We start from the raw sequence: 26,854 nt of genomic DNA, 5'->3' as shown, positions 1-26,854 counted from the left end.
TCACCCTCAGCACTGCCTGGTAGCAGTTGGGGAGTGATAAAGCCTAATTGCCTGCCTTGCACTGAAAGGCCACATTACAGTAATGTAGTTTTATCTCCATTACTTGTGCAGTTTAGAGCTGCTCGGTTAAACCCAAGTATTTAACCAGCCTTGCAAACACAAAATCTGCTTGTTTCATGGATTCCCCTGCAAAGGTGCTTGGGAGCAGTCTCCCTGTTTGGGCAGATGTGCGGTCCCAGCTGTGGCCCTAGATGTGCTGCTGAGGATTACAGCCAGCACCCTTATTTAGCTTCCAATTTGACTAAATTATCAAAGCAGCTTATAAGCTTTAACATATCCCCTGCCTTGGGGAAATGCTCCTCTCCCAGTTTTGCAGAGGAGGAATGGGGTAGATTAACTCTTGGCCAAGGCTGCCTGGAAGGCTGTGGCAGAGCAGGGAACTAACCCCAGTCTCTGAAGTCCAGTGTTAATGCCCTGCCTATTGAATGAACCTTATAGCAATGCTTTTGGCTGAAAAAGTTCAGAGTTCAGAGACATGAAAGGTTTATAAAAATATTTAATTGCACAGGCAATGTTCTGTAAAGCCTGAGATTGGTACAGAGTCTGCAGAGTGAGAGAGCACAGCTGGTGAACTAGATGGTTATAGGTGTATATATAAAAATATACACACACACCCCCCATAGATGAGGTTCTGGACATAATTTATTTAGCAAAGAAGTCAGTCTCGGTAGTAATACCAGAGAATTTTGACATAGTTTCAAAGATGATTGGGATTTGGTATGGAGGTTGATCTGGTAGAGGAGTCAGCTCTCTGTAAATTGTTCGCATTGGTTGAGTTCAAATATTAAGAGCCAAATCCAGACCCAAGTGAGCAACTTCCCTGTATGTTAATGGGTTGCAGTTTGGTCCTGCTGCATGTTTAGGGAGGGCATTTCCTCTTGTTATTTCTAAAGGAAACAGACCTTGTGCTGGCGGATATCCTTTGCTTGCTTTTCGCCTTCCCTGGTAAAAACAAGATGAGTGGTGAGATGTTCAGCTGGGAAATAAGAAAGGGAAAATCCACTCATCTTTTGATAGGCTACTTATAGCCTACTTCTGAAAAGTATTATATGATAATATCCCTTTCCCAATAACTGCAGTAGCATAAGGCTCCTTCTACGCTGCCCTGTCACGCCAGCACAAGGCTGTAAGAGCAGTGATAGGGTGTCCAGGGAGCTGTATTGCATGTGGGTATTAGTGATGGTAGTGAGTAGCCTCTGTTCCAGAGGCAATATCCCAAAACACTCGAGGTAAGCAGCCCACCTGGATTTGCAGGCAGTTCTGCTGGATGGATTGGGGGTGCGTGGGGGAAGCTCTGGCTGGTGTATGGCTGGAGATGGTTTGCAGAGAGTCTGGCGGCTTTACTGACAGCCCTTATGCAAGTCAGGTGCTCGCCTTTCTACTGATACAAGGAGATGGTTCAGCTAGATAGGAAGTAGTTCACAGCTAGATTTCCAAAATGCAAGAGCACTGCTGTCTTGATTTAATCAAAACTACAAACTAATCTCCTCCTGGCATCAAGAGGCTTGGGCCAAAATGAGCTCCCGGGTTAATTGATTTCTTTTTTTTTTTTATTGTTGCCTGTTGGGGTGGCTGCTTGGCAGCCGTCGGACACTGTACAGCTGGGCTGGAGCTGGAATGCATCGGTGGCTTAGAAAAGACCTGGGGCAGGTTGTGAGTGTCCTGCCCTGATGTGGAACGGGGCTGTGGGGGCAGGCAGCAGGGTCAGGGAGGGGACATCTTTTTTCCCTTCCCTGCCATTGAGATCCAGGGAGGTGGATGCTGTTGACCTGCTTGTTTTGTTTAACAGCCACTGGGTTTTTTTGAGTCAGAAATAATTTTCCGGAAATCTGTGCTCAGATGGTGAGCACAGATGCCCGGTTGGAAGGACATGTGTGAAGCAGCCAGAGCTACGGAAGAGCTGGGATGAGACACGTCTGCAGTTACTGTACGACATAAGAAAGGAAGTAGCTGATGTCACGAGCTGTAACATCCCGACTGACTTTATTTTCTACTTCCTGTCCCGCTCACTGGCCTCAAAGGTGGTCTTTCCAGCAGATGTCACGTTCCTGATCCAATTCTGTCTCCCTTTTCTGTACTTAGTTTTGTAGATACAAAGCAGTAACTCATTTCCAGATGCAGTCACAAACCACAGTGGTGAAGCGTCCCCAGCATTTTGTGGGGGTGAAAATGAAGGTCATCGATTTGAACAGTTGGCCCCATCTTTCCCGAGAACCTTGCTGTCACCAAAACCTGCTTGAGCTTGCTGTGAACTCCTCCTCTACCATGGCAGTTTGGGCACCCTGCTCACAAGCCAATATGGTTTTGTTGGAAAAAAAGAAAGTTTCAGGTTTTGAGGAATGCTGGGCTGCTATGGGCTTTGAATGTGATGGTAATGCATATAAATAATATAAAGCTCTTCAGGGGAAAAAAATAAAATAAATCTGTGTACAGGTCCTACCTGCAGCAAAGCTAGAAATTCATGTGCATCTGTGGTTGCTTGAGTTTTGTCCTCCCCTTACCTGCCTTGAGGTCTTTTGGGGGAGAAGAGCTGTGCCCCTAGCCCAGCATGGGATCGCGTTTCTATCTCTTAGAGCACAGACGTGGATCTTCTGCATACAGATAGTGCTAAAATTGTAACCTTCCTTCTTGTACCCTGCAAGGATGTGTCCCTGTCTGAAGGGGAATTACATCTAATTTATGCAAGCTGGGAATCAAATGTCCTTTGTTGCTAACTCTAATTCCCCTTTCTTGCCTTTGCAGGTTTTGTTGCCAGCTGCTAGTTTATTGCAATTGATGGATGTTAGAAAAAACTGCTGTGACTTTCTTCAGTCCCAGCTGCATCCCACGAACTGCCTTGGAATCCGAGCTTTTGCCGATGTGCACGCGTGTGCCGAACTGCTGCAGCAGGCAAATGCCTATGCAGGTGAGGGAAGGGTCATCCGTTTGTTGAGTTAAACCTGCTGCCAAGTACAGCAACTCGTGGGTTGAGCAAGATCACCACATCCTGGTTGGTCTCTTCATACTTCTAGTGTTAGAACAGGGAAGGGAATTCTGTATGGGGTTGTAGACTTGTAACTTTCTGTGATGCCGCAAATTGTGAAATGTGGCTTGGTCACAGGGGAACACCTAAGAAGGTAAAACCCCCTGATCCTCTGGATCCCAGCCCACAAAACAGTTCCTCAGTATGTTCCTGGTAAGCTCTTTGGCTGCCTGCTCAGCAGCACAGTGTTGGCATACTGCTGTCCTCTCCATGTATGCTGCCCTGTGAGAGCAGTAGCAATGCTGGGGATTTGTGCGTTCTAGGAATAAATATCACCAGGCAAAACTAAATCTTGTGGGTGGGAGGGGGAACACTCAGCTAAAATTGTCGTGTGGTTTGAGCCTCTGATCTGTGGAGCAATGGTGACTTACCCCAAGGGCGGATAGACTTGTTTCCTTGAGAGTGGATGTGTTTGGTTGCAATAAGTAGGTGTGGGCAATGGCTTTCAGCATTCCTCCTCTGTGTTGTAAATGTAAAGCTATTCCAAGCGGCCCCATGCTCTTAACTCCCCAGCACTTTCCAGTCTCCTCCAGCAGAGTTGCCCTTGACCTCTGCCTGGGAAAAGCTGGTAGATTTCTCTACTCAGTTTGTTTTTCTGTTTTTCTGTCTATTTATATAGGGAAAAATACACTTGCTGTCTCCCAGAGCACCTGCTCTGTCCTGCCACATTTTCCTTGGTATGTTTTTGTCCTTAATTGGACCATAAGGAAGGCTCAGTGGAATAAAAATGTGCTCACCAATTCCTCCCTTATTCTCCTGCAAATAAAAGTAAAACCTTTTCAGCTGCTCTGGCTGTATTATCCCCTAGAGGAAAAGGTACCCTGGAAGGAATGGTTAATTGTATAAAGACTTGCTTGTAATATCTCATTATCCTTGCTTCCAGGCCCTGTTTAATCTTTAACCGAACAAGCAGTGCATTCACTGTATATTTATTTGGTTGTTTGGCAATTAGAAAGTCTGCTTTGTTGTTTTATTGGCCTTCATAAGTCCCAGTTAGTACAACAGCCCATGTAATGTTAATGGAACTCCATTAATAAAAATGCCATTAAAATTCTTTTCACTGTGTTGTTTATGTAACAGTGTTAAACCAAGACAGAAGTCCCCAAGCTCAAGAGTCCATGCGTGCATGAGCTCACTTTCTGGGGAAATGCTTAGTTCTGGCCAATGGATAACTTTAGGAGGTGGAGGAGCCTTCTTGATGCAGGCACAAGTTACTTTATTAAAATCAGTAAATATTTTTACTTGCTTCCAACTAATAACAGGAGATCAAATGTCTTTCTACTGCCAGATGCCAGTCCAGAATGAATAGGAGATTGTGTCCAGAAGTCAGAGTGCATCCAGATTACTGTCTGGGGAGCATTTCCTGCTTCTCAAGTATTTAAGGCCAGAAGAGTTCATTAGATCTTACATATGACTTCCAGCATAACAGAGTATTAAGCTCTATCCAGATACTGCTATTTTTAGTCAGAGCCTTTGGCTTAGCTGTGGTGTTTTGGTCCCAATTAGACCATGTAGGGTCTGTGGCTGGGGAAGCCCAAGTGCCCTCTGCAGCACCAGCATTGGTGAGGAGTTGTTCAGGTGCGGTCTCCAAGGAGCTCCTCTCTGGAAGTTACGCCAGCCTGTGTCCCTGGAGTGCTGCTTTTTGGCAGGCAAAGTTCTTTGCAGAGGCGAAAACTAGAGGCAGATCTTGCTGTGCAGGGAGCTCTTTGGATACGTGAGCCTGAGCTTCTCAAAGCGAAAGGGATTAGGGCTTGAAGAAAGCTGCTGAGATTCATGCTTCCATATTTCAACCAAAGATAAATGGGACTCAGCAAATGGCAGGTGGGATTAAATTGGCATCTATATGTAAAAAATGCTTGCAAAACTAAAATTGTCTGCAACTGCCTAACAACAGTTTTGACCATTGAAAGTAATTCTTTCTTTGTGCCGTTTGGCTAGATGGAAAGCTTGACGGATTTGATGATCCTTTTTGGACCTGTATTGCAATAGGTCATAATTCTTCCAGTTTGGGACTATAAGTAGTGGTGTGTATTTTGTTTTCAAATGGCTCCCAAGTTACAGCATGGAGGGACTTGGAGGCAAAAAGGGAGAAAAAGAAATTTGTGCAGTTGCCGACTGAAATGAGAAGAGACAAGGCTGCTGGGGAAGATGGGCGCTGAGGGTTTGGAGCAGGGGAAAGGTTAAATTTGGGGAAAGAATTTAAAAGTGGGGTCAGCTTTCCTTCTTTTCTTCCATTTATATACATGGAATGAGGATCCCCCCCTCGCACATACAGAGTCAGCTGGATGCCCTGGGATCCCTCACTATTTGCTGCTGAGCATATGCACCAAACTGACTCTTTGGCTGATTCGTGTTAAAGATGAACTTTCCTTTGAATACCTACAAATATCAGGAACCCTTGCTGGAATCTGTCATCCAGGTGTTGAGCAGATCTGAGTCTGTCTAGGTTGTTGAAGTGGGCAAGAACTGAATCTTGAGGTGGCCAGATTATTTACTTTAGAAAGGCATTGGCACTTTTCTCAGTTGCCACTTCTAATCGTATTTGCCACTGGAAGGTACTTAGTGGCTCTGCAGAAAGTTAAGTTCCCATTTAGTGTCATTAATGAAAGGGTCTCACGGGGCTTGTGTTCCTTGAAATAAGATCAAATTTCTTTAACCTGCTCTGAGACTATTTTCTGTTTATGTTCCGCCGTGTTGTTTCTTGGGTGCTCTGAGCTGTAATAACAGTTCTCCGAATGCTGTAGTCCTTCCATTGACTTAAAGCATGGATTTCATTATAATTTTCTGTTCCCCCTTTTCATTTGTTGAACAGAGCAGCACTTTCCTGAGGTGATGCTAGGAGAAGAATTTCTTAGCCTTAGTCTGGACCAGGTTTGCAGTTTAATATCAAGTGACAAGCTCACAGTCTCCTCTGAAGAAAAGGTACAGTAAATTATATAGCAACAGTGAATGTAAGACTGCTGGAATGTTTCTAAATCTTGCATCAGGAACTGTTCTCATGTTATGCTCTTCAGGGGCCATTTTCCAACAGAGCTCATGTGGAAAAGAAAATTAAAAATAATGTGAATCCTAAAACCACATAAAAATGACCTTCACTTGGTTGTTCTTTGTAGGAAGTAATGAATCTCAGATCCATATCTCTTCCAAAAGCCCTTGGGGACAGAACCAAATACCTTCCTTCTCTGGAAAACTAGGACTCTCCTGTCTGCTGTTGGTGTAAAGCTTGTATTACCTGCCATAAAACTTCAAAAAAAGGTGAATTTCATTAGGCCAGGGAGGAGTATTGGCTTCTGTTGCACATCGGACAGAATAAGTAAAGGAGGCCCGCAACCAAAAAGAAGGAAAGAAACATTTTTCTAGCATCATCAGTGTTTTTAATGGAAGGTGTGGGAAAAACAGTGCTGGTTGATGTTGCTTTGTGGTTGAAATGTTCAGCACATCTTGTGTGGTCTGTAGTCCTGGGAAGGAGGGTGAGCAGTGGTTACAGTACTTAGTGAACACCAGGTCCAGCCCCTGTCTCTGGTGTGGGCTTCTTGCATGACCTGCAGCAGGTTTCTGGGGAGAGGTATGTGTCTCGAGTCCTTCAGCTCACCTCCAAATTGTCACTGCAGGAAGATGAACACTTGTGGGAGGCTACAGGAGAGCTTGAGTATTGCAGCCCTGAGGAGAAGGACTTGGGGATATTGATTGATGAGAAGCTCAACATGAGCAGGCAGTGTGCGCTTGCAGCCCAGAAAGCCAACGGTGTCCTGGGCTGCATCAAAAGAGGTGTGACCAGCAGGTCGAGGGAGGTGATCCTGCCCCTCTACTCTGCTCTGGTGAGACCCCACCTGGAGTCCTGCGTCCAGCTCTGGGGGCCACAGTACAGGAGAGACATGGAGCTGTTGGAGCGACTCCAGAGGAGGCCACGAAGCTGATCAGAGGGCTGGAGCACCTCTCCTATGAGGACAGGCTGAGAGAGTTGGGATTGGTCAGCCTGGAGAAAAGGCGGCTCCAGGGAGATCTAATTGCGGCCTTCCAGTACCTGAAGGGCCTACAGGAAAGATGGAGAGGGACTGTTCATCAGGGAGTGTAGTGACAGGACAAGGGGTAATGGGTTTAAGCTGAAGGAGGGTCAATTTAGATTAGAAGTTAGAAAGAAATTCTTCCCTGTGAGGGTGGTGAGGCCCTGGCACAGGGTGCCCAGAGAAGCTGTGGCTGGCCCTGGATCCCTGGCAGTGTTCAAGGCCAGGTTGGATGGGGCTTTGGGCAACCTGGTCTAGTGGAGGGTGTCCCTGCCCATGGCAGGGGGGTTGGAACTGGATGATCTTTGAGGTCCCTTCCAACCCAACCCATTCTATGATTCTATGATTATGTGGCTCGTAACTTCAGGACCTCTGTTGAATGCCCGCATTTTGGTGGGATGAGGCTGGAGCTGGCTGTGCTTGGTGCTGCCGGTCTGTTCTGAGCTGGTCAGGCTGCACATCCAGGTGTGTGCACCGTCCTGCTCGGCCCCTCTGGGCTGCAGACGCGCATGTACTTGGGCCCATACAGACGGTGAAGCTCTCCAGAAAACGCGCACCACGCGAGGTGTGAACATAGTGATGCTTCATTCAGATCCCAGCCAGCAAACTCGGAGGCTTGGGGAGCGCGTTTCCGCAGGCGTGGGGCCAGCGTGGGCGTCCTGGTGGGGTGCTGCTCCCTGCTACGCAGACAGGGCCAAAAAGGGGGAAAAAAACCAAACCAGGTGAACTTGCAGCGGATTTGCTTTGTATGAGCCACGCAGCCTGCAAAGGGAAGTGCAAGTTTAGTAACCCATTTTTCCAGTCCTGTGCAGCATTGTTAAAAAGCTTTTATTGGCCTTGTGCCCGGAGAAATCAAAGTACTCCTTCCCTCATCTGAGCTTTACACAATCAAACCCAGTATTTCTTTAGCTGATTGTAAAAGTTGAGAATGCAAGGCAGTGGAAGGAAATGTAAGCATAAGCTGCATGTTCAAAACAACAGATATGAATAACAGGAGAGAGGGAGAGATTGGAACATAAATGTGAAATATGTGCTGGAGTCTAAAGAAGTGCTGAAAATTGAGGAGGGACCGGTAGGCTGCTGTTTTGCATTAGCTTCATGACAGACAAGCAGTTTTCCTGACCTTTATTCTTCCTATCTGCTAATGTGTGAGATACACTTTTGCATGTATCTATACATATATATCTATGTGCGTGCGTGTGCACGTGATGGATAGATAACTATTTTTAAGCAATAAGATGTAGTCAGTAGGCAAATACTTGAAACGCCTGAGAGCTAAGTTATCGCACCCAGATTTCCTGAGAGGTTCCTGTTCTCGCCGTGCCCCTGCGTGTGCAGCACGTTTCCACCTCGGGGTCGTTGGGCAGCGGTACAGCTGGGTCCTTCCGGGGCCAGGAGTTAGCAAGGCCAGGGAGGGAGGTATTGCCCCTATGATGCTACGGGACCAGGCGTGGGTGTTGTCCCCTTCCTCTGCCACCCCCCAACTAATACCAATTGGCCTAATAAAATACATTCTTTGTCGCCACAAAGCGTGGCACGCTTATATCCCTAGGCCATCAGGACTACAAAAATTATCTGCTACCACAGAAATTTGTTTTAATTGTAAAATGGTGATAACGTTTCCCCTTTATTCAAAGATTCTCCTCCTTTCTCTCCCTCTCCCCCTTGCCGTGTCCAGCCTCTGCGGTTGCACAGGCCCATTTGGCTTAGGGCAAAGGTTTATTTTGGTCCCTGCCTGCGCTCGTTGCTGTAGCTGAGTGCTTTGAAGAGAGTTTTATCAATGCTTTCTGTACCTGACCTAATTGGCTCTTTAATTCTAACGTAGAGGTGTAACATAAAACATACATAAGTGTACATAAGCAAGGAAAAACTATACAAAATTATCTTTATTCATGTTTACTGATGATATATGAAATGGAGGAGCTTCCAGCCCTGGAGAAGTGATTCCTGCCAACTCAGAACAGTGACAAAAGAAATTTTTAAGAAGGTTGGGATTTTTTGGATTGGGAATTTTATGCAGAGCCTAGTAATCGACTCATTGTCTCATGCTGCTACCATGCAGTAGAAGCTGATGCACAGTTTGGCCCTCACTTCTGGGAGCATCTAACAACTGGCTGAAGAGACTGGGAAGACATCTGGGCTTGCTCTTAGCTTAGGTAGTGTGCAGAAAGGGGATCTTCCAGGCTTTTACCTTTCTATTCCCTAGGGTGGGAAATCTGCTTCTCCCATGCTCGGGACTGCTCCTGCAGCCAGGCAGGTGCCAGCCGCTAACTCAGCCTGTGCCCTTGCTCTAAATAAAGCTGTGTGGGTAACTGCTTCGTTTCAGCACACCGTGGCAGCAGGTCGTGCGTGGCTGGAAACACCCATCTCCTGGGGGAGCGGCAGCAGCTGCTGGGGGTCTGCAGTGGGCATAGCATGCGGAGGGAGGGCATGGCAGTAGTGGAAACAGATGTGGCCTTTAAATAGAGATGCTGCTGTCTTGGATTAAGATTCCCCCCTCCTCCCTGCCCCTTTCTGATAAAATTAGGAATCAGAGCCAACGGAAGGTGCCAGAATCTCATTTTTTAAAAAAAATCTGTTATTTTTAGAGTAGGCACAGCAGGATAGCATCAGTGTATGCCTAACTCAGGAGTGGTCTCCAGCACCGAGGAAGCAGTTTATTCCTCGTGCACATTTGCTTTGCCTTCCTGTAAGACTTATTCACTGTCATCTGGTCTGTAGCTGGGTATGTCCCAGTCCTGTGACCTGTTCTGTAGCTCAGCATTTGTGCAGAAGAGGTTAATGAAAGGCATGTTTGTTGGCTAAACATTTGCTTTATGCTCCTTCCATGCTCATTTGCAATTAAAAAATCTCACAGCAGCCTAGTTTCTACTTTAAATGCCTTGTAGCCACAGTGAAATTATTTGTTTATTTTCATTTTAAAATACTTTAAGGTTCTGCAGTAGTTATTTTCCTCTGCGTCTGCTGGGGTTTGATTACACGGCTCCCCATTGCATTGCTTAAATCCTCATCGCAGTGTCCTGAATTCCAAACAGTTCAGCAAGAGCATTTGTTGGCATAGGAAATGAGGCTGGTTCTTTACTGCTTTTTTTTTTTTTTTTTAAAGTATACAGTTTAGCCTAAGATGAGGAAACCCCTTCCTGCTCTGCCTCTCCTTGATGGGAGGATGTGTCTGCCAGTGCCTCCTGCAGATATATTTGCCAGCAACAATTGGGGACCAAGAGGTGGTGCCCTCGGTTCTGGTTAATTGTGTCCAATTAGTGACCTTGGACCAAATGAAATGATTTCTTGGGGAGTGATGGGAGGGGTGAAATGATGGAAAAAAATATCTGTGCAAATTGGCCTGACCATTTGGTGACCCTGGAGGGAAGTTGAAACCAAGGGCATGTGCCAAGTGCGCTGGGGCGAAGGGCCAGCGATGCCTTTTGGGGGAAGCACAGGATGGCCGGGGTCTGTGGGAGAAGGCTGTGCTCAGCCCCTCACCAGTAACGGGGTAGCAAGAGCACTTGGGGAATTTTGCCTTTAGAGATGGGAGTTAAGGGTCAGAATTTAATTCTGACTCTGTGGGGAAACTCCACTGCAAGGACGCAGATCCTGCTGTGCAGCATCTGAGACTGCACCAGCCCCTCTCCTTGCCTTGCTGGGTGTTTCAGGAAGCCTTTCCCACTCCTGGTGAGACGTTTTTAGGCCTTTCTTCTGGGAGGAGCGTGGCTGACAGTTACATAAGCACATGTATATTCATGCCAGGAGCCCATGTAGGATGCTTCTGCCTGCATCTGTTCATCGCGCAGGGCTCTGCGTGGCTCCTGCTGCACGGGGTTGTTTGTGCCCATTTCGTCACGGAGTCAAAGTTTGGATGTTTATCAGAACTGGTTGGATCTGGGAGTAAAACTAGATTTTGGTTCAGACCAGAAGGCCAGCATGCCCTTGTTTCCCTGCAGATGTATCTGGGTATTTTTAGCGGTGAAATGCGTGCGTGGCCACAGACAGGGGTTTTCCCGTGCGCGTGGTGAACTTGTCCTGAAGACTTCTTGGTTTTGAGGGAGGGGGAACTGGTGCAGTGATTAAACATGATGGTGAACATAGTGACTTAGTGTGTGGCCAGACTCCTTTGGGAGGGGAGATCTCTGTTATCAGGAGTAATCGTTGTGGCTGATTTCATGAATAATGTCCAGTGCAAATGTCAGCAGGCTAATTAAGTTTCCTGGCTGCCTTCCAGTACTAATGTCCAAGAGGTATATTATTGTCCTGGACACATGCTTAGCTTTGAAAGTGATACAGCACATCTAGATGTGAAATTGCTTATTAATGCGCACGGTCAGCTCACCTCTGGCTACTGCGGCACTTATGCCCTGTGCACAGTCGTGACTTTCATCTGTTTGCTAGAGATCTTGCATCTCCTTCCTTCAATATTGTAAAATCACAGTGCTTCTGATTCTGGGTAGGTGACTGTGCAAGCCTGTTCTCTCTTCTCCATTTAATTGTACTTTGTCTGTGTAGGTCTTTGAAGCGGTTATTTCTTGGATAAATTATGAGAAGGAATCTCGCTTAGAGCACATGGCTAAACTGATGGAGCATGTTCGCCTGCCCCTTTTGCCGAGAGATTATCTTGTACAGGTTAGTCTGCAAACAAGTAATTAATACTTGCACTTAAGCTGCTGGTAGCTCCTTAATCAATGGCTTGGCTGTTTGTGTCTGAGGTGGGTAATTTGGCATGTCGCCGAGTCTGTAAACAGAGGAATAAAAGGAAAAACTGGGTGGACTCTGAAATCAATGTTTGTGTGCAGAAACCTTCTTGTAATTGTGACCTGTGCTCTGCCAGGCAGTGCCGAGAGCGAAGCTCCTGCTCCTCTTGGTGGAAGCATTTAGAAGTTAAAATCTTGGGATTTTTCACCCTGAAAATACCCAGGTGGTGGTGTTACAAGCTTGTGCAGTTTTTTTCCCTAATGCACAGGTAAATTTAGCTTCATGAAAACATGTCATGTGTGATAATTTTAGCTTAAGACGTGTTCTGCGCACAAAGACAGGTCTGTGTGACTGGCAGGTGAGATGCTGTCTGACTTGGAAACTGTTCTCAACAAGTTAATTCCTGGGATCTGGGCCTTGATAATGAGCTGAGAATCCCCAAAGGAAGGGGTTGGCATATGGACTTTTTGATGACTATGCTTTCATCATGTGTCTTAAAAAAAAAAAAAAATCAATACAATTGCAATAAAATTGATATTCACAAGATGAACCTATCATGTATTTTTTTTTTCTCTCAACTATATTTTCTGATTGAATAAAAGATATTGTCTCTCCTTAAAAAAAATCTGACTCAAAAGAAATTACTTATTTTGTACCCAGGCTCCTGGTGAATTCTCTCCTGAGACATTAAGTGTCTGGTGGAGAGTGGTAAAATAGAGGGAGCACTGCTACTCTTGAGTGATACTGGGGGGAAGTGAGGAGCTTGGATGTTACTGCATGTGTTTTTTTGGGAGGCATTGGAAGTCTGTGTCTGTCTTCTGCATTTTTTTTTAATGTTGGTACTTTGGAAGAGAAATTCCAGGTGTCATGTGCTTTCTACAAAGCTCCTTGTGTAGTACCAAGTACTTCAGTTTAAATGATCTTTCATATGTGTGTGTGGGTTCTCAGACAGTTGAAGAAGAAGCTTTAATCAAGAATAACAACACCTGTAAAGACTTCCTTATCGAGGCCATGAAATATCATTTGCTTCCTCTGGATCAAAGGCAGCTGATAAAGAATCCCAGAACAAAGCCGAGGACTCCCGTTAGCCTGCCAAAGGTAAGCCGAGCTGGTTGCTTCGTGTCACCTCACACCGTATTACTGGTGGCATTTTCTGCCTTTGAAAGGAGCTTGCGTACTTGCCATGTTACTTCTCACTAACTCCATGATCGTCCCTTGAAGTGTTTTAATCCCTCTTCTGGTATTGCCTGCGCCCACCAGGGGTACGTAATTAAGTTGGATAAACTTAGATACACCCTTAGGAGAAGCAATAGCTCTTCTCCCAGGGGCACGGGTCTGCTCTTGAAACATTTTGTCAGCCACAAATGGTTTGTGAACGGCTGCTGCTCCTGGAGCTGTGGCTTTGCGAATCGCTGACCCATGGAGCGGCAGCGGCTGCAGGCAGCTGCCTGTAGTGCTTGGAGGGTTGGCCGAGATTTCTGCTGGCTTGTAGCACCATCACGGAGTCCTGCTGAGGACGGTCACAGTAGGTGTCTTTTCCTGTATCCATAATCGGAAGCCAGGAAAGCAGGAAACAATGGCACCCAGACCCATGGGCGGGAAGTCTGAAGAGAATTTCAATAGACTCAAAGCAGCTACTGAATAAATAATCCTTGTTACTCCCTGCATTTATCCTGCAGGCATGTGATGCTCTGGCCACCACTTTATTAGTGAAGAAAAAATGACAACAGAAACTATTTTCCCTGTGCCCTGGAGATAAATGCAGTTTGGCACAGTGTCTCTCAACAGCCTGTCGCTGAAGTTATTAATAAGCATTTTGGAGATTGTAAAACATCAAAACCACAGTGCGTTATTTTTCTAAGCAGAAATCATAGAGACCTTGGTTTGTGGGATGGTGTAGAAGATCTGAGAGACTATTCAGATGCTTAGATATTGAACTGTCCATTGAGAAATTGCGGTTCTGCAGAGCGTGTCGGTGCATTGTGTCCTTTGTGCCTGCTAGCGCTGAGATGAAGTTGGTGGAACAGGGCTTTGGGGGTATTGTGAAGGGCTGATGTGATCCTTGTTCAAGGGCTAAAGTAGTTAGGGATAAAATGAACAGTGAACCAGCGAGTGCAGAGGTTCTCAACATCTTCTATAGTATGACCCATGAGTACAAACACAAATCTTCTACAGGTCTCTCCTCCCTTCTTTTTAGCTGTAAAGAAAGGGGAGGAGGTGATGATCTTCCAGCAATCCTGTTACTGAGAAACTTTCATCTGGTTTGTTGGTCCCGCTGATGAGGGATTACTGTCTGCTGTGAGATCTCTTAATTCTGTAATCGTGTGAAGCTCTGCAGCTTTCCATGGAAGGCTGTTACACAACTAGTAGTCATGCTGCTAATTTAGACTCAATTTGCTTTCTAATGTCACATTCTCCTCTTTGTAGATCAAACAGTCCACTATTTTCATACTGTTCAAATTCTTTAAATTGCTGTCTAGCTCTGTACTTTTAAAGCAACCATAATTGGAATTGAGCTCATTACCTGAGTGACCTCGAGTGATGATCTTATCCCCTCAGCCACTCACAGCCACCTTGCAGAGGCTAAAGCCAGTTTCCCATCTACTCTTTGACTATATCTGAAGCCCCGTTATCTTGCTTCTAGCTCCTTGGCCTTGCAAAAATCAGATTGTCTTGGGTAGTATTTGCTCCTGCTGATTTGCTGCGATAAGGGGAGCAAATCCTCCCTCTTGATAGCGGTGGAGGGTAGAAACGTGTTCAGAACAAAGTGCAGGTCGAGTTGTTTGTAGGTTTGGACACTGCCTGTGGTCCCCAGCACCCAGGAGGAGCACTCGGGAGTGATGGGCAGCCCTCAAGTGCTGAGATGTTGGCTCCTGGGACCACCATCCCTGGGAAGTCAGCGAGTCCATGGGGAGTTTGTCTTGTGGTGGCAGACAGGGCAGATTTGGGAAGGACCACACTGCATGCCTTCCAGGTCTTGTCACGTTTTCACCAGCTTCTGCTGCTTGCCATTGGTGGGAATGGAGTCTGGGGCTGGAAGGACCTTTAGCCTAATCTGGCAGAGTGGTTCTTGAGCTCCTGAGACTGCCTTTGATCACCTTCACATAAATCTTCCTTATCTGTAAGGAATTTAGGGTTTAATTACTGAATTTGCACCAATACATGTTGCAGCCAAAAGCCTTAATGAAGCTGACAAATCACTTCCTTCGGCAGCCCAGCACCCCGGGTCTTAATAGTCCTGGTGATTTCCCGAGTGTTGTCTTCCCCGCAGGTGGCAATACAGCTGTCAGGTTTTATTTGCTAAGTGGCATCGATTATTTTTAGCACCACCATGGAGATAATGACTAAACAGTGGGCTGGCTGCGGAAGTTACTCTGGGATCTTCTTCACTTAAAAATACTTCTGCGGCAAGTCTTGTGTGTGCCGTGGTGCAAAGTGGTTTTGTGTTTCGTGGGGAAATAGGGCAGATTGCCCACCATGGAAATGGAGTCTGACTTATTTAGCATGCATTAAATGGGAGATAACTTCCCCCCCCCCATGCAGAGGCTTTTAGTAGTTGTGCAGAATGTTTTTTGGCAGCTGCTCTTGACCAGGTTGTGGCGATGGTTTCTTTGCAGAGAGCAGCTGCCTGGGCTGGTGTCTGAGGTTTTCTAGCTCTCGTCTTCCCTCTCCAGGTGATGATCGTGGTGGGCGGGCAAGCGCCCAAAGCCATTCGCAGTGTGGAGTGCTATGATTTTGAGGAGGAGCGGTGGGATCAGGTTGCTGAGCTGCCCTCCCGGAGGTGCAGAGCAGGTAATGGGAACCTTTACCTTTTGCCTTTTTTGTTTTCCCAGTGCAGGTCCTCAGGGCTGGATGGATGTCTTCAGTTGTCCCTTCAGCCTTCCTCTGTGCCCTGGCACAGCTCTTTCTTTTTGTCAAGCAGCTCTTTCTTTTTGTCATCCCTTCCTCCTCTTTCCCTACGCACATGTATCCTTCTCATCCGGGTGGATGCCCTGCTCTCCAGAGGGGTTGCTCCTGCCTGTCTGCCCTCCATAGCTGCTGTCTCCCCTTCATCACCTCTCTCTCCTGGCTGCTCTTCCATCAGTGTTTCCCCTCCTCCTCCCATCCCACTGGCCTGGCAGCCCACAGGGATCCAGTTTTCCTTGCTGGTTTCCTAGTGAAAATCAAAGGCGCTGAGTCAGGCCCTCTCAGTGCTGAGGAGTGGGTGATGGAGAGCAGATCTCTAAGTTGGGAGTGTTCAGCTGAAGACATCCGAGAGGGCTGTGAATGTGGATCACCATTTGGTGTCCTCTCTGGCTCAGAAAATTACTCCTTCAGGTGTGAAATCAATCTGTGCCTTATGTTGCCATGTATTTACGTGCATTTCACCTTCCATATGACATGTATGTTTTATCATACTTGGCTCCAATGCCAAAGACTTGCCCACGTTCTGCTCTTCCCAGCTGTCTTACACACCCTGACAGACACCTGATGATACTGTCTTCTCAAGCTGTTTGTAAAACCTCCGTAAAAATCTCTCTCCTCTTTTATCAGGTGTGGTATTTATGGCTGGCAATGTTTATGCTGTGGGGGGCTTCAACGGATCTTTAAGGGTACGGACGGTTGATGTATACGATGGTGTGAAGGACCAGTGGACATCCATAGCCAGCATGCAGGAAAGACGAAGCACTTTAGGCGCAGCTGTGCTCAATGATCTCCTGTATGCAGTGGGCGGCTTTGATGGCAGCACCGGTAGGTGACTGAGCACAAACCAGGCAGTGCTTGACCTGAAAAAATGTTTTCAGAGACCTCTGCAAAGACTGCAGAGCTTTAGTGAGGTTTCTGTGCCCTTTCTCTATGATTTTGTAGAGAAAGAGCCAGAGATTGGGTTTACTGCGTGTTGTAACTAACCACATGCACATTTTGACCCATCAGTAATTGCAGAGTATCTCTTTTTTTTTCTTCAGTGATACAGTTCTTTCAGTCTTGTTCTCTGTATGAATATGCTTTTTCTGGACTGAAAAGGGATTTTTCCTGATTTTAGTTAAATTTTGCATAGCAACGTGAATAAAATGCCAACAAGGCATCTTATGGGCTATATGTGTCTGGGATTTATCTTGGCATAACTGCATGTTTAGATTCACACCTCTGCCTCTGCTGTAGAGCTTTGCCACTTGGTTAAGCCCTAAACTCCCTGTTTCAGCTGGTGATGAGTACAATGCAGCGGGGTCTGGGGAAATTTTTAAACCTTTGCTTGGACATTTTGTAATGCTTGAAAGAACATGGACTTTTGGGCTTGGAGTCTGGGCTGTGCTTCACCTTGGTGTCCCTGGCACACCGGAGGGGCACCAGTCCCAGGGCAGGGGCCATGGGGTAACAATTTTTCCAGCTGCTGAAGAAGTGGCATTGATGTGCTGGTCCCAGCCTGAAAGGCAAGGGACTAGAAAACTGGGTTGCAGGAGTGTGGGGGGTATTATGGGCTTGGGAGGAGGCGGAAGGCAGATGAAAGTGCAACACCAATCTTTTTTTCTTCTCTTTTTTTTTAATTAGAAAACCTGTGTATCCCCTTTTTAACTAGGTCTGGCATCAGTTGAGGCCTATAGCTATAAAACCAATGAGTGGTTTTTTGTGGCTCCCATGAACACAAGAAGAAGCAGTGTTGGAGTTGGAGTTGTGGAGGGTAAGAAAATCAGCAGCCATTTCCATCAAGCAAATGTTCCTGTGTCAAACAGAAGCCTGAACGGTTAAGTGCAATAGGAGGGAACTGCAGGAACTGTTCTCTAGACTATCTTTAGTTGGTAAAGATTTATTTTGTATGACTTAATCGCTGTAGCTTTTCACGTTCTCTTGATCTTAGTGAAAAATCGTGTGTAGCTTTCAAGATCCTCAGACCTGTATCAGACCAGCCCATGCCTCCTGTGAATGCCATTAGGTGTGTGCAGGTTTCTTGGAATCCTTATTCTTTCTGGGCTGCTTCTGGCTGGTGAAAGCAATGGTATTGTGCAGTGTATGCCGTTGCCATCAGCAGACACTGCGTGGATGGAGTACCCATCACAGAAAATCTGCTCAGGGAGAGAAACAAGAGCATAGTCCGTCCCACAGCCCCAAGCTGGTGGATTGGCAGGAATACTAAAACCTGTGTTTATTGACATCAGGCTTGCCGGCACGCACGGCACGATTTGCTCTGGTTGTAAATGAGCAGGGACTGACGATAACAAACGCCAGCGCTGCGGGGGCGAGGTGGGTGGAGAGGGTGCTTGGAGGGATCGCGGCGGCTGTTGGCACCTTTCTGTCAGCACCAAACTCGGGTGAGCTGGAACTGAGCAGCTTGGTTTGCATCCAGGAGAAAGAGCAGTTTAAGTCAGAATCTTTTCTTCCTTTAGCACAATCAGTTCTGAAGCAAGCAAAGGGTTTTGTTTGACCTTGTCTCTAGCATGGTGTTGCAGTTTCCAATTAGCACGGTGCGGAGCAGCCGCTGGCACAAGCCTTGTTATAAACTGTGCTTTGAAGTGGCTTGGTTTGACCTGTTTGAATGGGAAATACGTGAAATGTGTTTATGTACATGAAATGTGTTTATGTGAGAAGAGGGAGGGAGATAAATTCAGAATAAGTAGTGGTGGTTGTGCTAAGTTTGCATATTTAGGAAGCATCTCCTTCAAAATTGGCCCATGCTTGTGAAGTGCTGGGCTGCTGATAGTGGGATTTGCTAAAACGGGTCAGTCATTTGAATGTGGAACAAATATTAAGTATGTACCTGAAATGTTTCTATGGACAGGTTTTCTACTGGAGACATATGAAATCCTTTTCCTTTGCTTTGTTTGAAAGTGCAAATAAGTGTTGCACATGTTGAAGTCCATGATAAAAAAAAAAAAAAAAAGGGCACGTGATGGGGAAGCAGAGCTCATCCTATTGGTGTAGGGAACAAGCTGCAGCCTGCAGTTAATCCACAGCGTTCATCTGAACGTGATGAAAATTGATCTGATGTCTGTGGGTACTGAAAATATCTAATAATTGATGCCAGTCAGGGTATCTTGTCTTGCTCTGCCCAGCAGTCTTGCCTTGATTCATTGTCTAACACCGGGCAGGTTGAAGCAACAGCACAAATAAGTTTGAAATGTTTATAGAGACAGGAAGAGGCAGAAGGAATGGTCACAAACCTGATCCTTGCAGATATCTCCTGATGATCACACCCAAGGAGGCCATGAGTGGAGCTGAGGGAGAAGAGGGGTCAGAGGCAGGACCATGAGAAAGAAAAGAACTGTCCTGTTCTTGGAGCTTTGCAAACATGGAAACAGGAGGATGGAAAAGCATGACTGTAGATGATAGTTGCTGTTGGGCATCTTGTGCTAAAGAATTGCACGGTTCATTTGTGACCAGGCTCTGCTGTTATAGATTGAAAATTGGTTTTATTCATGGGTTTTGTACAAAAATTTGGGTTAGAATTTTCCTACACCTTTGTTGAACTTTATTAGTGGTTGTTTCTTGTAGTGACTAGAAGGCTCGGTCTTGAGCCAGACCGACCTAGGTGCTCTAGTAAAGAAACACTAAGAAACCCCCTCTGCCCAAGTGCAAAACAAGTTGATGATGATACAGGGAGACAAGGAGACAGTATCAGTCAGGCTTGTGAACAGAGGACATGGAGGACCATCAGCCTTGTTTCATGGATGATGTAGTCTCGTGACATCTGACTGTGTTTTTCCAGTCTCACTTGATGTATGTTGCCCAACTTTCATTGAGTTGAGGTAGGGAGGGACAGATATACCATGCTGTGAGGGTCTCTCATGGTATCTTCTGAGTTACGATCACTTGGCATGAGTGAACAGGCTCGGCTCAGCTATGCTGGTGGCATTGGTTGGTTTGGATTTCACCCAAAATCAGGTCTAGGTTTCCATGCAGGTATTAAATTAACATAAGAGGCTATTGCATATTTATTGCTCATGTGATATTGTAACTAATGTACAGTATCGACCTTTGACAGCACACCTTGCCTTGTGGTACCTGAACAGGAGGAAATGCTCAATCAGCAGAACGTGCTTTGATGTTACCTCTTCTCTTGGGGCAACAAGTCATTTGGAAAACCCTCTGGGCTTTTGGCTTCTAACTAAGCTTGTTGTGTCGTGTTGTTTCCTTGTCTTAGTTGACAGCTTTAACAGCTTTAAAACCAGTCTCGCCTGTCTGTGAGCCTGCTTCAGATCCTTTCGCTAGGATTTTCCCCAGACATCCCAGCAGGTTTAGGCACATCTCCCAGGGCCTCCCTCAGCTGGGATCTGCCCTCACCTGGGGCGTGATGGTGATGTCAGTCGTAGCCGTAATGCTGATGCCATCGTGTGTCTCTTCCAGGTAAGCTCTATGCTGTGGGGGGTTACGATGGAGCATCCCGTCAGTGCCTTAGTACCGTCGAGCAGTACAACCCAGCCACGAACGAATGGACCTATGTAGCTGACATGAGCACTCGACGCAGCGGTGCAGGTACTGGCTCTAAGATGCGTTCTTAAGAGCGGATGATCGCTGAGTTCTCCTCTGATCACAGAAGGGAAGAAGGGGTTTTGGCATTGCTGGGCTGGCAAGTGCAGCCTGTTATTTTCCCCCCGCTTCCCGTGAGGGGAAAAGCCATAATTGCTTGGAAGCTCTCAGCAGCTCTCGTTAAAATCTGGCAAATTGAAATTAATTTCTGGATTAATGAAATAATGTTCAATGTTTCTAAGTAGCCTTGCTAACAGATGCATCTCACTTGTAAGCAAAGAGTTATCTTTCCAAATCACCAGCTGCAGGCTCAGCCAGGGACTGGAAAGCCAAGCTGCACCTCCTCTCTCCTATTGTTTGGGGGTTGTCAGGTGGATTTTCCTTTGGGATCTTCTCTGCAAGCATCCAGTGGGTGCTTTGTAGCACAAAGTATGTCTGCGCTGGGTGACATGCAGACCAAGTCCAGGTAACAAAATTCATCTCAGATTGCCCCTGCTAAGCTATTTTGTGGTGTACCTTTTCCTGGCAGCAGTTGCTGATCTGGAGGATTAGAGGAAAGGACATGTAAACAGGATTATATTCTAGTCTTGATGATTCCTAATTTACTACATGACGTTAGGCCAGGTAGGCACTTGTCCTCTCTGTGGCTGTTCCTCTCTGAAAGGGATAAAAACTCTTACCCGTTGCATTTAAAACTACCTTCAGATGAAAGGGAATGTGTCAGTGTTGGTCCCGTTGCTCAGTGTGTGCAGCGGGCCCTCCCTGATGTCAGACGGGGCAGTTCCCGTTTTACAGCAGCCAAAGTGACGGTTGCCCAGAGGTAGCCAAAGCCCGGAGAGTGCCCTTTGCATGTGGGCTGAAATAGCCCTGCAGGTTAAGCTGCAGTGGGAATTTCCTCCTGAGCCGGGTGGTTGGGAGGCTGCTCTCTACACACTGTCTTTCCTCACTGTAATACTTTTTCTGTAACTCCAGGTGAGGCAAATACGGTCACGCACTGTTGGTTTGAATTCACTTGAAGAGATTTTTAGTATCTGCTTGATGCTTAAACCTAGCCTGATGCAACCTTCTAGGGGAACAGAATGAGTATCTCGTGGTGTTGACAGCACGTTGAAACACAGCAAAACAGTTTGTGCCTATAGTGAGATGGATTTTAGTGAATTTTCATTGTCTGAAACGCTCTGCTCTGAGCACTGCAAGTACATCGCCATGCAACAAGTCCGGTATTAGGAATGCTCTTTCCTGCCAAGTAGCCTTGCAATCTTCTGTTCCCAACCTGAAAGCTGAGCCCCCCGAGTTCTGGTTGTCACCCAGATGCCCCTCCAACAGGCACTGGTGAGGGGGCTGCCCAGTGCCGCTCATCACAAGCGGTGCTGCAGCATGATCTATCGTACAGCTCCAGAAATGAAGCCGTGCTCTGAGCTGCCGGCATCGCCGTCCCGATGCTGACATCTAGTGGAGGTGAGGACGGGTGTCCCCAAGTCCCCAGGGTGTCCCCAGGGTGTCCCCAGTGTGGGTAGTGAGGCTGTGCAGATGTGTGGGTGCTGCCCCCCCACATTTGCTGGACCAGCCGAGGGGATCCCTCTTCCCTCCTGGCAGGGACATCCTGTCCATGTGTGCCTTGTCTGCCTCACCGCATAGGGAGGCAGTTTTAGATGGAGAAGCCTTAAAGCGTTTCTGACTCTTTTGCTCTCCTACTTGTTGAAATTAGCAAATTATTTTTTAGAAGTGTAAAACTTTTGCTAACAGCTGAATGTAGTCAAGTGCTACGGTGCTGCAAACCCAGGCTGCTGGGCTCGGACGTGGCAGGCTTTCCTCACCAGTTAAATGAGTTCCTATTTCCCAGTCAACTGGGAGGCACCAACTCTGGGGCCAGAACTTACACTGGGACATGTTCTGCTCTTCCTAGATGGTGCACGTTGAAGTAACCTCAACCAGACTGCGAACTGGGCCCAGTAAGGTGGCAATATATGGCAGTTAGAGATTAGTTACCAGTGTTCGCCAGAGATGAACCATGGATCCCAATGTCACGTTGGGATTTCAACACCTCCTGGTGCAGCAAGAGATGGCTGGTCAAAGCCAAACCCAGCAGTAGCAAGCTAAGAAAATCTGGAGAAGAGAGCTGATGGTGGTAGACCTCCGGCAGCGTTCTTGTCCCTCAAATGGTGATGTGCCTGCTGAAGTTTAAATTCATCAGCTGGTCTCAGTTAGTGCTGGACCGTTTTTGGTGAGAGAGGAGCAATAATGCTCAGATGGTTTCCCTCCCTGCCTTGTGTTGCCGTCCCGCAGGTGGAGCATGGCAGCGGCTGTGGTCTGTGCTCCTGCTGACCGTGGCAAGATTCGGAGCAGCGTGACACATCACATTTTTTGGGATGAGACACACCACCAGGAGATGCTCCCGTGGCACAGGAGCTCCCAAGCCCAGATGGTGCCTGCTCTCCAGCTCACCATTGCAGCACTGCTCCTGTGCTCTCTTTTCCCTGTGCTGCACGTGGCAAACAGGAGAGATATTTGCACAGGGGCCAACTTGAAAACCTGCCGGTTTTATGCTGCCAGGGCCCCTTTCCTCCTGCGCACGCCTTTCCAGCTCTACGCCTTTCCCCCATTCGTCAGCACAAGTCCATCTTCAGGGCATGGGGGCCATCCTGCTGCTTAATGCCCATGGTTGAAATGATGCAATTCAGATCTATGTTTCTGTTTTTACTAACATCCCACCTTGTTAATTTTAATAGAGCCCTTTGAACCTATTAACGAAGATATGTTGCTGGAAGTTTTAACTCTCACGGATTGGTGAACATTTGAATTAATTAATTTACTTTAATATTAGGCAGAAGCACCCTTCAGATCCCTGTCATTCACAGAGATTGAGCCAGGGGCCTGCGAAAGTGGCCGGGAAGGTGGCATTGGAGACACCTTGTCTGTGCCAAGTGCTGCTGCCACGTTTTGGGGCACAAGTGTGGGGAGAGGAACCCAGTGGCAGCCTCAAGAACTGGAGACCTTAAGTTTTGAGGAAGAGTGTCCAGGAGATGAAGCCATGTGGCACGAAGGCAGCAGGAAAAGCAAAAATAAAGCTCCTGAAATTGGGAGCCAGGCTGAAAAAGCAAACAGCCCCATGGCAGAAAAGATCAGGCAGATGGAAACAAGGTGGGGTGGGATGCAGCGGTCAGGGAGGCAAAGGGAAGAGAGAACAAGTCAGTCTAAAGAGATTGAATAAAGGCAGATGACTGTCATGGGACTAGACTGATCTCAGACTAAGATCTACCCGAGAAGGGGTACAGCCCTGAAAGATAGGACATCTACGAGGCCTCACTGCACAGGTCTGCTGTAGTGCCACATGGTGGTTGGGTGGAGAGTTGGCCATGTCCTAGGTGATCTTGAGGCACATGTGACCCATGTTTTGGAAATGCCTTAGAGAGGCCAAGGCAATACCGAGGAGAAGATTCAGGGACTTGCAACCCTTTCCCTTGTACGTTTGGCTAACGCTGGGCTCTGTTCGGCAGGTGTCGGTGTTCTCAGTGGGCTGCTATACGCTACTGGGGGGCATGATGGTCCCTTAGTAAGGAAGAGCGTGGAAGTCTACGATCCAGGAACAAACACCTGGAAACAAGTAGCAGACATGAATATGTGTAGAAGAAATGCAGGTAACCACAATAAGCCTTTCTGTGGTGTTTGGTTGCAGTTGTCCGTGTGGTTTTTAATGTGACTAATGTGTTAGCAATGTAAGTGATCAGTATTGTAAGAACGCAATAAAAATGGAAGATGAGGTATCTGCTTGGGAATGAATCAGAATGTGGCAGGCGACGTGTTGTGGGGGATGAGTTAGCCCATGTCTAACCATCTGCGCTCTGCTTTGAGGTGTGTGTGCGGTGAATGGTCTCCTCTACGTGGTGGGAGGAGATGATGGTTCCTGCAATTTGGCATCAGTGGAATACTACAACCCCATCACAGACAAGTGGACGTTATTACCAACCAGCATGAGCACGGGGAGAAGTTATGCAGGTAAATAGTCGGTGGGAGAGCTGGCAACAGCTGGGATCATTCATACACTGAAGGGCTGTACCTCCTGAAGCTTTAATCTTACATTTTTGTATGTCTTATGTTGCTTTCAGTAGAGGAACCTTTCATAGAAACAGTAGACGCCTCCCTCTCTGCTAGCCTGTTGCTGGTCTTTGGCTTTGCAGGGTGATCTTAGCCATATTGCAACCCAGGGGCTGCTCCTACAATAACTGTGTCTGTCCATTCTTACAACAGGTGTGGCTGTGATTCACAAGCCCTTGTGACACACGATCAAGCCAATGTGAGGAGCAGAAGTGAAGTGGATCCAGCTAGGTGGTGTTGGGAAGATGACTGACCTCTGACTTGACCCATCTCATTGCTGTTAACGTCGTAGCATGACAAGTGATACGTTACAATCATCATCTGCTCTGCGGTGGATTGCGTAGCAAAGCGAAAATCCCTCTGGGGCCATGTTCCATGCTAGACACGAGGTGTTGCTTGTTATCTGTGGTGCAATCAACTGTTCTTCTCAATGGCTAGTGTCTTGAGATAAACACTGTCCTTGAACTGCAGGCACTGAATTTCTTTTGTGAAACAAAACTGCTGCGTTTGGGCATGTGAGTAAAAACGAATGCTTCTGGATTTCTTCGCTACTGATGCTCCGTGCACATTATCGGTTGAACTACTTACTGTGCCTGGAGGGTGGACTTTACTACTGGCAGTGGAAACTTCTGAGTACCAACTGAGAAAAGCAGTCAGCAGAAATGGACTGGAACAGGGTGCTCTGGCTTGAGTGTGACGCTGTCTGAGTCATACGTTTGTATATGCCACTGGACTACTGTATGTATCCCTGAAATGCTTGTCGTACGGTGGAAATAAATACCATGTGATTTTTCTACTTGCCATGAATGCTGTTTGCTGTATGTGATGGGACCTGCTGGGCAGTGCCTTCCCTGGGGCTGAAGTCTCAGCACCTGAACCACACAAAACTTCGCAACCCCACAAAACATGTGCTGCTCCAACGGGGTTTATTGCTCCTGTGAAACAGATGTTGCTTGGATAGGAAGTGTTCCCAACCCACGCGTTTCAGCTGTGCTGAAAGCCCCGGTTCTAGCTCTGTCCAGCATCTCAATGCCATTTCATAATAGAGCATTTAGATGTTTAAAGAAATACTGTATGGTGCCATTAATGTAGAGACATTACGTATAGTGAGAACCCTCTGTCACCCAAGCAGTGATGAATGAGCAAAGTACGATACCTGCAGTGTTTTAATGCTTCCAGAGTATGGAAATTAACTAATCACTGGCACTGTAATTACTATTTTGATCTTGCCTGTACTGAAGGCATTCCTCTATTAGTAGGAAGAATTCATAAGATTACTCAAAATAGACAAATCTAGATCCAGCTGTAAGGTAGCTGTCTTGCTTACATCCCAAATTTGTAAAGCTTTCTGTTTGAGATGATGTTTGACTTTAAAATACCTTTTTGTGCCACCTGGTGAGCTCTGGCATGCTTCTGCTTACAGGGGTAGACTCTTAAAAGGTTCCCCAGCTAAAGGGTACTAGTGAAGAAAAATATTTTCTTCTTTTTTTGTTGTTGTTGTTTTTTGGTTTTTTTCTCCTGTAGATCAGCTGCGGGGTTTTTTTTGTAGTGGGTGGCTGGCCTGCAGGACCGAATCTGCCCATGTTACTGATGAGTTCCAGCACTTACCAGTGGTGGTCTGCTGGTTTCTTTCTCCATAGATCTCCTATCAAAAAGACTTCATGTGACCTTCTATGGTAGAAAAATACTTAAAAATTTATTTCAGAGGGATCTAAGGCTGCATCACCTTCTGCAGCTTTTGTAGAGGAGTGGGTTACTTCTGTAAATAAGTAGATTTTTAGTGTTTGAGTTGACACGGTCCTTGCAGGATGGGTGGCTGTTCACTGTGGGGGGACAGCACCTACCTTTGCTGCGTCACCTCCCACCGAGGGAGCTGACCTTCACGGGGGACATTAGGTAGCACTCACTCATGTTTGGATGCTCTTGTTTTTTACAAACAAAAGCAAACAGTCCAAAGAAACGGCAGCAGTATTCTTGATGTCTACCCTTCCGTTGTATGTCAGCTCAGAGGTCCTGAAAATAATAATTAAAAAAAAAAAAATTAGTCTCTTCTATAATACTCTTTAAATCTTTTGCTTTGGGTTCTACAATGTGCAGTGAAACGTGCCAAAACAGTAGTACGACATGCTGCTCTCTTACGAGGTGTTGCTTACTCTAAAAGCTATTGAGGCTGGTAGGAATGTGCCTGTGGCCGCAGCTGCCGTCAGGTCAGAGTCCTGAGATGCATCTTTACAGCGACAGAAGCAAGACGATGCCTTGGGTTGGACTGACTCAAATTCACTGCCCCGAAAGCAAACGCTAAAAAGCATTTCCTTTTTATGCAGCCTGTGGGAACTGAGGATAAAATGGGACAGGCAAAGCTTTTTTGCTCAGAGTTGGTGTCTCTTGTTAGACTGAGATGAGTGGACAAGGGTGGACAAGCATTTGGGCACATATGGCCCTCAAGTTCTGGTATAGACGCAGGGAACGTAAAGCTAAACAGCTACTGTATAGCCTAACTATAGCTCAATAGTTGGGAACGGTTACCAACTAACCTTCTCGCGCT

General features: G+C 46.7%; 1 protein-coding gene across 5 annotated transcripts in view; it reads left to right on the top strand.

The window, feature by feature from the left end:
* Positions 1–25,103, top strand: part of KLHL3 (kelch like family member 3) — a 51,201-nt gene extending 26,098 nt beyond the window's left edge. For 3 of the 5 annotated variants that reach the window (XM_054841203.1, XM_054841201.1, XM_054841204.1), the window contains exons 5-15: positions 2,803–2,965; positions 5,895–6,004; positions 11,587–11,703; positions 12,721–12,870; positions 15,447–15,564; positions 16,306–16,503; positions 17,330–17,431; positions 20,092–20,220; positions 23,712–23,852; positions 24,067–24,210; positions 24,463–25,103. In XM_054841203.1, the coding sequence (XP_054697178.1) occupies positions 2,803–2,965; positions 5,895–6,004; positions 11,587–11,703; positions 12,721–12,870; positions 15,447–15,564; positions 16,306–16,503; positions 17,330–17,431; positions 20,092–20,220; positions 23,712–23,852; positions 24,067–24,210; positions 24,463–24,491 (1,401 nt within the window). In that variant the 3' untranslated portion in view covers positions 24,492–25,103. The remainder of the gene's footprint in view (positions 1–2,802; positions 2,966–5,894; positions 6,005–11,586; positions 11,704–12,720; positions 12,871–15,446; positions 15,565–16,305; positions 16,504–17,329; positions 17,432–20,091; positions 20,221–23,711; positions 23,853–24,066; positions 24,211–24,462) is intronic. The other 2 variants (XM_054841205.1, XM_054841206.1) reach the window with 2 other exon arrangements.
* Positions 25,104–26,854: the final 1,751 nt, after the last annotated feature.

The sequence above is a fragment of the Grus americana genome, chromosome 14 (assembly GCF_028858705.1).
Source record: "Grus americana isolate bGruAme1 chromosome 14, bGruAme1.mat, whole genome shotgun sequence".
Classification (NCBI taxonomy): domain Eukaryota; kingdom Metazoa; phylum Chordata; class Aves; order Gruiformes; family Gruidae; genus Grus; species Grus americana.
Note: the sequence above shows the minus strand (reverse complement) of the source record. Positions and strands in the feature narration are given on the sequence as shown.